The sequence below is a fragment of the Sinocyclocheilus rhinocerous genome, unplaced genomic scaffold, assembly GCF_001515625.1.
Source record: "Sinocyclocheilus rhinocerous isolate Xijiao unplaced genomic scaffold, SAMN03320098_v1.1 scaffold603, whole genome shotgun sequence".
In the NCBI taxonomy this organism is placed as follows: Eukaryota; Metazoa; Chordata; class Actinopteri; order Cypriniformes; family Cyprinidae; genus Sinocyclocheilus; species Sinocyclocheilus rhinocerous.
Window position 1 is genome coordinate 554,011 of NW_015656630.1, and position 13,119 is coordinate 567,129.

The 13,119-nt window shown below is 36.5% G+C and overlaps 1 protein-coding gene and 1 long non-coding RNA gene across 4 annotated transcripts in view; both read left to right on the plus strand.

Moving 5' to 3' along the window:
* LOC107720632 (tripartite motif-containing protein 3-like) overlaps positions 1-13,119 on the plus strand; it is a 24,279-nt gene continuing 11,160 nt past the window's right edge. For 2 of the 3 annotated variants that reach the window (XM_016528383.1, XM_016528385.1), the window contains exons 1-2: positions 7,020-7,191; positions 11,202-11,383. In XM_016528383.1, coding sequence (XP_016383869.1) covers positions 11,238-11,383 — 146 coding nt within the window. In that variant the 5' untranslated portion in view covers positions 7,020-7,191; positions 11,202-11,237. Of the gene's footprint in view, positions 206-7,019; positions 7,192-11,201; positions 11,384-13,119 lie in introns of those variants that run through there. The other variant, XM_016528384.1, reaches the window with a different exon arrangement.
* The window catches only part of LOC107720634 (uncharacterized), a 20,763-nt gene continuing 12,545 nt past the window's right edge, over positions 4,902-13,119 (plus strand). Inside the window, exons 1-3 of the long non-coding RNA XR_001637632.1 lie at positions 4,902-4,911; positions 7,716-7,721; positions 7,790-7,794. This is a non-coding gene — a long non-coding RNA (uncharacterized LOC107720634). The remainder of the gene's footprint in view (positions 4,912-7,715; positions 7,722-7,789; positions 7,795-13,119) is intronic.

Here is a 13,119-nt window from a genome sequence, read left to right on the forward strand (position 1 = left end):
TAGACCCTCGCTTTCTCACGCCCTGCTGCTGCTTCTCTCCTGTCTGCTTGTCTTTCCCGCTTTATGGATTTGCTCTTTTAATCTAGCTGTATCTTCCTCTTTGGGATGAGGGGCTGTAAGGCTGGACGGGGCTGTGCTTGGATGCTTCGCTGAGACCTCTCCATATCTTTTTCTCTCTGTTTCTGTCAGCTGCGAGAACTCACACGTGAGTACGGCTTCAGAGAGCTCCCTCCTTATCCTTCATTCTTTCTCCTTTGTGCTTTAATTCTCTTCGTTAACCTCTCCATCCATCTCGTGGGTTTAATGACGCTGTCGTTCACGCAGCTTTGAGAAGGACTGTCTGTGATGAATAATTTACTGCAGTGTCTGGCCTCTCCCGTTCAGTCAGCTGGGCATCTCTGACACACGCATGCACAAACACAAACACACACACACACACACACACACACACACACACACACACCATCCTTCATAAAGATGTAGAACATTCTGTGAAAATATAACCTTTATATCTTTAATATTGACTGAGTAAGGCCATGTCAAAGATTGGAATCATAGTGAAATTAATGGTTGAAATCAAAATTTGATGCTTATCTCATAATTAGATTTTGAGACTTTAGCCTGGATTTCACAGACAGGGTCACATATTAATATAGTATTTATTTATTAATATTTTAAATTAGCTTTTTGTATTTTCAGTTTCCATTTTAATAGTAGCTTAATTATTTTTAAATATATATTTCTGTTCGTTTTAGTTACATTTAATAAATGTAGTACTTCAACTTGTTTTATTATAATTTTCATAATAAAAAATTTAATTTAAAAAAATTCATAATATATTCAAATTTTATTTTATTTTAGCATTTTATATTTAATGATTTTAATAGTTTTCATTGTAATTACCAATGAGACAACAGATGACATAAGAGTAATGATCTATACAATTATTATATCATTTAAATCATTTATTTATTTAAGAATCTCTAGAGGAATTCTTTCAGGAGAAAAATCTGAGATGAATTAGACCTTAACAAATGTCTCCATTTGCTCTCCATGTAATCTCCTTTCTTTCTAGGAGAAATAACTGAGATACAAAGATCTCATTTGTGATATTGCTTTCACACTGGCCATTTCTTAGATATTAACATTCAATATATGACACACTTTTTACATAACAATTTCACAAACATTAAGATTCACAGTTTGCTATTGGGCACCTAATATAAAGTGGGACCTCGTCTCTGTATCAACTCTGTGGTCCAATAAAATCTGTAAGAAGCACATGAACAAGTAAATGGCACTTGCATGCCATTATGTGTACGTGTGTGTTGAAGAGTGAAGCCTGTTAGAAAGAAGAACTCACAGGAATGTCCAGCTGGCATTGACATAATGGCACCTGAGAAAACGAAATAAGACTAGACAGTGTATTCAACATCTCCTTTAGAGGTAAAAGTCAAGTATGGCCTAGAAATCTTGTCTTTGTTGACACAACCATCAGTTTTGGATCCATACAAACACAGTAGACCAAAATTCTGAAGCTTTTTGTTATAAAACCAAATAAAATGCTTTTCCAGAGTGATTTTAGACTCGGTTTGACTGTAAAACGTCCCTTGATTTGGTGCTGAGAGGTCAAACAGGGATTGTCATGCTCACAAATGGCGTTTTAACATCCTTTGGTTGGAGATTATGATGGGTGGAAGGGCAGTGAGATGGAGCTCAGCTGACAGATGTCTCTGCTTTAGTGTAGTGACGTGAATTGCCATCCATGGCCATTGTTCATGTATGTGTGTGTGTGTGTGTTCTTGTGCTCTTTCCCTTGTAGGATCACATTAAATGCCTTGCAGTGACATACAACCCTTTTTGTGATAGTTATGGCTTCCTGAGTGGCCATTACTCTACCTAACCATCCCCTTCAGGGTATTCTTCTGTGTTTTTGTTTGTGCATTTGTATGGGCGAGAGCAATTTACTTGTGATGTGAGTTTCGTCTGCTGGGTGTGATACGTTTGTGGTGTTGTTAATATGGTCAACAGAACCAGTTTAGCTCATTCAACCTGGTTTATAGGCACCCAAGTGGGCATTCCAGTTCATAAATGCACTTAATTGCACAGCTAGTTTGATGTGACATTCATAATCATAATACAAACAGATTCTATTTAAAAGCCTTTGCTGATTCTTGTGTCTGCTTGTACCTAAAATATGTACACTATCTTTGTTCTTATTCAAAAGGGAAACAATTGTGCATCCTGACGTCTATTGACAATCCGTCTCAGTTAATTGTGGCAGATATTATTTTAGCTTTATTTTTTTCTTCAGTCACATTATTATTCGAGTGACAATTAATATAAAACGTAATATAAATGACATACATTATGCCTACGTGATCACACTGACTTTAAACAGAAATGTACAGCAGTTTATATGCAGACGTCGTTCTCTGAGCTATACTTTGATTGACAGGGACAAAAGAGATCACTGTCTGAACTTGTTAGTTCTAAAAAATGTCTTTTTAGCCTTAGGATGGAAGGATGTGTGATGTGAAAAACACATGTTTTGATTTGAATATGTCTTGCAAAATTGTGAGTTTGCCAGGAAATTTAGCTGCATTTGTAAGTAAAATGAAACTGTTTTTATACAGCAGTGCAGGACCTCTTAACATGTTGAACTCACTGACAGATACAAACTGTTTGATTTAAAAATACCTGAAGAAGACCAGGGAACCTTTCCTTTTGAAGACAGCTGACTGTGAATGTCAGCGTTCATGTGAAGCAGCATTGCCACTTGAGCAGTGCATGGATGTGTTTGCATTATGTGTGTGTGTGTTTGATGTGATCAAGCGTGCTGTAATGCGATAAAACGAGCATGACAACATGCACATCCTCTACAAAACAATCGTTTAAAGCATTCTGAAGTCATCTTACTTCTCCGCAGGCTTGTTGGGGTTTATTTTGAATCGGAATTATTCCCAAGAGATCAGAGTGTTGTGTTATTTCTGTCAGTGTGAGGGGTCTTAGGGAGAATTAGTCTTTCTTGGCTTGGTTACAGATACTATTGACTGTTGTTCCTTGATTATGAAGGCGTTTCTGAGAAAGAGAGAGCAAGAGAGAAATGGGGGAAGGAGGAATTAATGAATGGTCAGGAGAGCTTGAAAAATGCTGCCACACACAACAGGAATATACTGATGGTGAGATATGTTGAATAAATGATCAAATTTTGGGAGCACAACTGCTTTGCTGATTTATGCATTTATGGATTTGGCATATATGCTTTTAAGCATTCAAAGTATACATTTCATTAGTTCATGCATTCCCTGGGAGTCGAACATGATAGTGCCATGCTTTACAGTTTGAGCTAAAGGCATACTAAATGAAATCAATTGAACATGAAACCACATTTGTAACAGATTATTTTGGATCATCATTTACCAAAGCTCTGTAAATTCTGGTCACAGTATTTCATATACACCATCCAGTCATATCCAATGCACGCTGTTAAAACTCAATGTGCTCAGGGGAGCTGAGAAAGACGCGGACTCCAGCTGTAACTTTACCTGCTGGTGTTGTACAGTGTTTCTTTAGAAAAATTTGTGATTTATACACTTTTTAATGTTTTTTGTAATATTTGCATTGTTTTATTTTTGTACTACAAATTGTTTTTCTCATCCAATATTTTGAGGAGAAATTGATGTACCAAGCTTTTGAAAGCACCACAGCCACACTCCTCAGGAAAACAAACATTAATTCGCTTACTTAAAGTCGTCTCAGCATGTTAAACTTTGAGAACAGAAAATATTTAATATTTAAAATATTTAACATTATGCAGCATATTAATCGAACATATCTTGTAATGCCCTTGGCAGTTTTTTTATTATTCTGTGTTTGCTCTGTTTTTTGTTTTTTTGATGGATGCGTCAGAGCCCTCCAGAACCGCAGCCCCTCTGAAATCTCAGGGGTCTGGTCCTCTCACTATTCAGAGAACACTTGTTCAGTCCTGAACCACAGAATGAGGACACTTTTGCATAATTTATACTCCTAAACTGATAAACATACTGTATAAGTGAGTTTTTCCACTGAAACGCCAGAGGCTGATCCGCAGGGTTACTCACACCCATCTGTGAAAAGCACATGTGCATTAGCTTTGTTAAAACTCTCCACTTTACATATGGCAAGTGCTTTATTAAACGCAGAAGTCTTTGACCTGTTTGTTGGTATTGTTTATATGCTTAAGGCAGTAAGTGTTCTTAAGTATCTCCTCTGAAAACACACACACTCAAAAAAAAAACATTAGTTATTTGAAGGATCAGATTATTTCTGACCCGTCTCATGTACCCAGCTATGCATGCATTCCCTCCAGAAATATTCCCACAGTACAGAGAGAGAAAGATAGTAAGAAATTATTAGGACATGTGAATGCACTATTCATGGTCTACTGTCAGGACCAGTTCTAATTAAAGAAATAGTTCACCCAAAAATGAAAATTACCCCATGATTTACTCACCCTCAAGCCATCCTATATGTATGTGACTTTCTTCTTTCTGACAAATACAATCATAGACACATTCAAAAACATTCCAAGCTCTTTCAAGCTTTATAATGGCAGGATAAAAACAGCACAACTCACTCCATCTAGTATTTATGCTCAGAGCAACCTTCTGCATGTTTTATGAACATTATGAAATTAAATCATATTTTGGAGGCAAAAAAAGGTCTGTCAGGTGTTCTAACTATTTTGGCCACCACTTTATCTAAATAAATAAAATAGATAAGTGGCACTTGCTAGTGTTTGAAGAAAAAGCATCAAGTTGTCCTTAAACCAAATGATCTGCGCTGTGAATTGCATATACATTTTTAATAGCTCTAAGAAGAAACATCTAAGAGAAAACTGAGCACAACTAGGGTAATAAAACTGCATATGTGTCTATATTTTATAGCCTGAGCTATAAATGAGAAACCACAAAGCAAAAGAAATTCCTCTATGGTGACACCAGCTTGTGAATGTAATAATTAAAACAGTGGAGCTCTAAATCCCAAATCTGTGTAATGACCACTACAAGACTGTGACATAGGTAGAGCAAGATCTATCTCTTTCTGTTGAATCCCACTCTCTCTCTCTGCCCTGCGGTATCCTGACAGCATTCTGTTGAGTCATGTTTCCTGCGGCATGATTACCTCTTCCTCTCTGCAATTGCAGTGACATGCTGTATTACATAACTGGACACAATAACAGGACGGTGCCTGAGGACTCCATCTGAGCCAAGTGGACTAGACGTAGCATCTTATTGCACTTTAAGTAAAGATTAATTAATGCGATCATCAGGAAACTTTAATTACGCTTCACTGTTTGTGCTGTATGGGAGCGCTCCATATGTCTGGTTATCGCACAGATGATATATGGAAAATATGTGAAGATAATATTTGGAAATTAATCTCTCCAATTAACTGGAATGACTGAATTTGATGGAATTTAACTGGAATGATTGGCATTGCATGAATGTAATTTTCCCACAGTGCTATCCCACAGTTCCTTGCTGTTTGACCAACTTCCGGGGGCACGGTCTGATGCTGACCCTGTGTCTCGCGGTGTTTTTGTGTTTTATTAGTTTTATTTGTTGTTTAGGGTTGTTTGAATGTATTAATTATTATTTATTTGTGAATTGTATTGATATGTGAAGAATTGTACTGTCATTGTTGTATGTAAGCGAGACCAAAGACCAATTTTCAGCCAAGGAAACAATAAAAAAAGGTGTGAAACAAAGTAACTAACTATCTAACTAGGCACAGCCAGTTACTGATCTACTGGACTGTGCAAAACCCTGACAGATGATATTAGCCTTGCTTAGTAAGTGCAGTGGAAATACATTTAAGATTTCAATTGGCTGTTTCTGATGATCTGGTTAAACAAAATTCCCACTTCTTTTTAGGGCCAGTAAGTTCTGGGTGCCTCTACCTAGAAGCAATATTTATCATGTCAGCCCAGATCATCAACCACAAAGCTACTCTGTTACAAAGATCACAAATATACAGACAGGTCTTTCATTTCCCTTTTACACAAGTTACAGCATGTATTCTCCCATATACAAAAAAATTCCATAATTAAAAAGTCCAGCTTCAGTTGTGCCTGTTGTGTTGGTGCAAGTTTGGAGCAGTGGCGTCAGTCAGAGGTGTGGGCTGAAAACCAGCCACCGTGGGAGAAATCAGACAATTTATGTTTTCCATTTAATCTCCAGCCGCTCTGCTGATGGATTAAAAATGTCATTCACTCACAATGTATTTTTAAATCTCTTTTTAAACAAATAAATAATTACATTCATAAATATGCAAAAGTATATGTATTAGGTAGAAGTATAGGCCTTGAAATTGAAATTCATAATTCTACAATCTGGAGTCACTCCACCCAGATGTAATGACATAATCTCTTATATAACCATCATACCTAGCAATTATTTGAAGACTTTATATGTCAGTCAGTTCACAAGCAAGCAAAAGTATGGCAGTGTCCTAAGCTAAACCAAGATTAACATTCATTATGATGATTTTGTCATGTTAAAATAGTTGAACAATAAAGGGAATACACTGTAAATAATCTTGCAGAAATGAAACATCCCACACTTTTTTGACTCAAAATGATTCACTCACTTAAAAGTAGCAGCTTTATCCACCTAGAAGCTTTTTCCTTTAGAAGCAGGTGCACAGTGAACTGAACACTTTCCTTTGTGGCACACTACAACTCGAAGTGTTATCAAACCTTTCGTCGTTATTGTGCATTGTTCATCATAAGCTTTCACTCACACTAAAGTGCTTGCAACTAAAAAGCTGGCATTCAACTCAAATCCTCTCCCTTTCCCAACCCACCCAATCTGTCAGTAGGAATTGTTTCTCTCTGAGGCAATCCATGCCTTTGGGAAGAAAACACTGAACGGCCAATCACAGCAGAGCTTGTGGGAGGAGCAAAAGCTGCGCATACAGCCTCAGCCAATGGCGTAGCCCGGTAGACGTGGTTTGGCTTTAGCCAGCCGCCCCTTTGTGACATCACAGCTGTTGCTCGGGCAGTGAGAGTGCACTAGGCGTGGGGACGACGAGCGGTGCGCTCATCTGGGGAGGGGGGCTGTTATGCTATTGAGCCACCAGGCCCTGCAGAAATCTCAGAAAACAACAATGGAACCTGCCTGAGAAGCGTCCACTCTGCTTTTGAGTGTAAGTGTGTTTAACCCTCTAGTGTGTTTGAGTCTTGGTGTGTGCACGTGAACGGTCGTCTGTGTGTTTTACATGCTCACTGGAGCAAGCTGTGGTTATGAAAGAGAAGAACGCGTTTGTTTCTGTTTCCCTTAAAACAGTTGGTCTGAGGTTTAGGAACGGTTTCATGCCTCGGCTAGTATCATGTTCACGCCTTCACTGCATAGTCTGATTTTATCAGGGTTTCAGGAGACCCTCATGAGGAAGAGCAGTTCGAATATATGTTTTGAGGTTGTTTTGGGGTAAAATATAATTTTTTGAGATGTTAAGCTCTAGCTCTGGAAGACTGAATTATGAGTTTGGCATCCCATGGAAGGTTGATGGATGTCTGAAGCAGTTCGATGGGCGTTGAGTGAGTTTGAAAGGTGTATGCACGTGCCATGCACACAGTGACGTGTGGGAGTGGACTGTGGGATAATTTTGTAAGAGGCTGCATGACACAATTGCTGATTGTTGTTGGCTTCTTTTTTTGAACAATGACACAGTGTTTGGTTTCTCAATCGTGGCGGTATCTGGGTCAGGGTTGCTGACCGCTAGCCTGACCCCTAAAGTCTTGCAGATCTCGTTTTAGAGGAACAGGTGAATTTACATCACTATTCAGCGTTTAGAGCAAATTGTGTGAGTTGTCAATCATGCATGTGGGTAAATGACAGAACACTAATTTTTTGTTCATATCTGTCAAATCATAAAAAATAAAAAAAAACATATATATATATATATGCAGTTTATACATACAATTGCTTGAATACACTTTTTTTATTTCTTCATATCTATCTATCTATCTATCTGTCTATCTATCTATCTATCCATCCAGGAGGAGGATTATAGTTAACCTAAACCATAAACAGGGTTCCCTTGCTTGAAATAAAATAATTTTAACTGAAAGAAAATAAAATATTTAAAAAATGTTTAAAATTCAATCATCATAGCTGAGGCAAACACTTGTCATTTTCATTGACTTTAAATTGATGTACTAAATAACTAAAACTAGAATAAAAATTAATACAAAATATATAGACAAATGTAAAAACAAAAAAACATTTCTTGAAAATAAAAAGCAGTTTGGCTATCATTATAATTTTTTTACTATTATCTAACAAAACTGCTTCATTACTTATTTATATTTTTAAAATGTTTGCCAATATTTATATTTTAAATAATGTTAAAATATCTGTCAAATCAAAGTCATGAACCCTGAGCGAAATGATGTCATTCATATGCAGACCCTCATGACTAAGTCAATAAATCTTAAAATATCCGATAACCTTTTAATGTCCAGACAAGTTTAGCTCAGGTCAAATGTCATGTGGTGTGACTCCCCAAAAACGTAATCATATTTATGATTAATAAATGTGTGATATTTGTAAGAAAAAATACTTTTTACAGTGAAAAATATATTCAAAATCCTGTTTATACACCTGATTATAATGATCAAGGTGTGTACTCTCACATGCATGCAAACTAAATGTATTTTTTTATGGACACTGTTATATGTAATTGACTTCAGGAAAGGTTCTGCGCTTATTTACAGATGTGTTTCTCAATTCAGACCAACAAATCTCATTTATAAATAATGTGCTTTGCAAACATGTTTAGTCACATGATCATGAATTCTGCGTGTCGTGTATTTTTGAGCCCTCGTCAGCCCAGATACCTGCTCTGGCTCCTCTTTCTGTGTTGTGCCACAAGAATCTCAGCCATCCGCTGCTGGACGTGACCCTTATTAAGCCTACCCCACTGAGACATACGTCTAAATATAGCCAGCATACATCAACACATCAAATCAGAGAGGGAAAGGGGGTTTGGGTGAGGAGGATTACATTGAGTGGGCAAAGGGAACTGGTGTTTAAAGCTCTCACGTTACCATCACTCATACGTCCATGAGAGCACATGTCAGTCCTGCAGAATTATCAGAGCAGCACTGGAGTAAACTGAGAACAAGACACTCGCTGTCAAAACATGGCAGAGAGCAGAAGTGAGAAACTGATAGAGTGATAATCACTGGCCTGCAAACTAATCAGATGGAGAGACTTTCCTGAATTAAAGGCCTTATGTTATGTTTCTGTTGAATCTGACTTGTAGTGGAGAGTGGGGTAAGATGTGCCGCCCCCTTAATCTAGTAAATTGTGCATGATTTTAGATGCCACATCTAAATCTGAGCCAATAGGATTGCAATGTTAATACATATACAGTAGTGGCCAAAATTATTAGAACACTAGTATTTTCACCAGCTAAAATGGTTTTAAGTTAGTTATTTATATCTTTTGCTGTAGTGTGTCAGTAGGAAATATCAGTTTACATTTCAAAACGTTCATTTTGCCATTAATTGTAATAATTCAAGTCCAGTGAGATTTTTGTCTGACAACAGCCAGTGTGCTCCACACAGAGATCTGATCTGATCATCATCCAGTCTGTCTGGAATGATGAGAAGAAACAGAACAAACTGAGACAGACTAAATCCAGAAGAACTGTGGCAACGTCTCCAAGATGCTTCAAGAAACCTACCTGCAAAGCTACCTGACAAACTATGTGCAAGTGCACCGAGGGCAAAAGCTGCTTTAAACACAAAGGATGATCACACCAAATGTTGATTTAATTAAGTTAATAGAAGTTAATTAAGAAAATCTATTTATGACATTGTTTTTGACAGCATCCTCATTTTACAGCATTTTACACACACATATATACAAATATCAAACTAATATAGTTATATTGATATATTCATTATTATTATTTTTGTTATTATATTAGTACTGTTTTTAATGATACATTTTAAAACAAAATATTACACAATTACATATTTGTTATAATATTTATTTTTTTATAATATGTATATATTCTATGTATCTTTGATCATGTATTATCTTGTACATTATTACATGTATTATTATTTCATAGAACACCAAGTGAGTCAGGCTAGCCCCATTAAAAAAAAAAAAATAGAGCATAACACTCCTGATGTGAACATGAATCATATACAGATGACTGTGACAGATTCACATGAAAAAGTAAAATTTTTTTAATTTTTTGTTGTGCTGAAAATTGCATTTTCTACATGCCAGATAAAGTTATTTGTCAAAGCAAATATATCCAGATCTAAAAGAAATGCCATATGCATGTTGGTGAATTGTACATCTAAATTATTTGGCTGAATAATTTATTAAAATACCCATGAATTATTAATCAGACCATTTATTCAAAAAATGGTAGCTGTGGGGTAAAGTGTGTCAGATATGTTGATACATGATGTGTCAGTGGACTGGATCATAATGATTTTGCTTCCAAATGCAGGAAATACTATTACAAAATGTTAAATAGTTTCAGTACATTTACTATTATGTTTCACTATATAGTGTGCACAGCAAAATGGAATTGTGCATTAGCATGTTTAATTTAGATTTATCTCATTTATGTTAATTTTAGTCCTTTGAAAGGACTATGTTCTATGTTTCTATGTTAGGCAATTTTCTTTAACATCCTGAAATAGAATTAATCCCGAATTACTAGTTTTACCTCGGTCTCATATCTCTTCGCCTAGAGGACAACTAAAGTAAAAATTGGCTCAGCATGTACCACCACCGTCAGGAGCTAGTAATGGCCGCAGCAGTAGTTCATGTCCTTGTATCAGTACTTATCAGCCCGCTGTTGCTGTGTCTCATCTGGAAAAGTGGCATGAAATTTGACAGCATCTATTTGCCTCCCCAACCCCATAATCCAATTTTCCACGCTCCTCTCTTCTGATGAAATACAGTGTGTTCTTTGGCCTGCAGAATAAGAGTTATTTTCCTGTATTAAAGCTACTGCTTTGGTAGCAGCTCGGCAGGCGTCACCTGTCGTCTCACTCTCATGTGTTCCTCTTCATATTGGAGGTTGTCTTCTCGTGCCATACTATGAGCTTTTCCATCATTTCAAAGTTAAAATGGTGAAGCATTGTGGGGTTTTTCGGTAACATAGCATCTTCTTTATTTCAGGTTTAGGTGTGTCCTGGCCCCAGGCCCCCTCTGTGGATGTCTGTCACCATGGCGAAGTTTGAGACCGGCCGCACAAGTCCAGTGGTCCGCCAGATAGACAAGCAGTTCCTGGTGTGTAGTATCTGTCTGGACCACTACCACAACCCCAAAGTCCTGCCCTGCCTGCACACCTTCTGCGAAAGGTCTGTGTCTGTCGGCATAATTAAAGTCCCTCATCTATAAAAAATTATTCTAGTTATCTAATTTCTGGTAATTCCTAATTTGATGATGCTGAGTTAAAAAATATCAACAAAAACTTTCCATCATGTACAGTTTTTTTTTCTTCACAAAATTCAATACATGTACAGTTGAAAAGTACATGTAAAGTCAAAAGTTTACATACACCTTGCAGAATCTGCGAAATGTTAATTATTTTACCAAAATAAGAGGGATCATACAAAATGCATGTGATTTAGTACTGACCTGAATAAGATATTTCACATAAAAGATGTAGTTTCATATAGTCCACAAGAGAAATTAATAGTTGAATTTATAAAAATGACCCCTTTCAAAAGTTTACATCCCCTTGATTCTTAATACGGTGTTGTTACCGGAATGATCCACAGATGTGTTTTTTTGTTTAGTGATAGTTGTTCACAAGTCCCTTGTTTGTCCTAATCAGTTAAACTGCCTGCTGTTCTTAAGAAAAATCCTTCAGGTCCCACAAATTGTTTGGTTTTCCAGCATTGTTGTGTATTTGAACCCTTTCCAACAATGACTGTATGATTTTGAGATCCATCTTTTTACACTGAGGACAACTGAGGGACTCATATGCAACTATTACAGAAGGTTCAAACGCTCACTGATGCTCCAGAAGGAAAAACAATACATTAAGAGCCAGGGAGTGAAAACTTTTTGAATTTGAAGATCAGGGTAAATGTAACTTATTTTGTCTTCTAGGAAACATGTAAGTATCTTCTGAAGGGCAGTACTAAATGAAAAAAATATGATATTTAGGCAAAATAAGAAAAATGTACACATCTTCATTCTGTTCAAAGGTTTTCACCCCCCGGCTTTTGGTAAAATAATTAACATTTTGCAGGTTCTGCAAGGTGTATGAAAACTTTTGACTTCAACTGTATGTATCAGCTATAATGCATTTATCAAATAAACAAAGCCATCAGAAGTCAAAAGTTTTGGTTTTAATGACGTATTAACTTATGCAATAAGTTGCAAGGGGTTCGAAAATAAAATGTGTAAATCAGGATTAGGCATAAAATAATGTCTTCAGAATCATTCAAACGTGAAAATGAGAAGTGAACAAATAAATGTAACCTGGGTCAGAGGAGTATAGGAATCATGTCATGTCTCGTGGCAGGTTTTCTAGTTAATAAAAGGATAATACAAGACTTGTTCATCTTACAAATAGTTGTCAAAGGCGAAAATGCTACGAAATGTCATATTTTGTGAGAAAGTGTGACTAGAGCAAAACAGGCACTATTTTTGGAATCAGCACCAAAAATTAAGTTAAATTATAATAATATTAATAATTATTAAGAAACAAGTAATGTTGTCATTATGTTGTCATACTATGATGAATATGATGTTTTCATATTTGCAGTGTAGTTATTAGTAGAGAGAGAACACAAAATTATGGAGAGGAGATTGGGTAATTAAGAGAGCCACACTTGAACTTAAATTTCGCACATGGGCACCATGTCTCCAGCCTGAGCATATTAAAGGGGTCATATGATGCTTTTTTAAAGATCATTATTTTGTGTATTTGGTGTAACAGAATATGTTGACATGCTTTAATGTTCTTGTCACAGTTTTAATAACATGCGTAATGATTGAAGCATTGATCAGTTGGTAACCTTCTGATAGGATGGCGTATGTTTACTTACTGCTGACATTCCTTGGCATGGATGTTCTGTCTCAT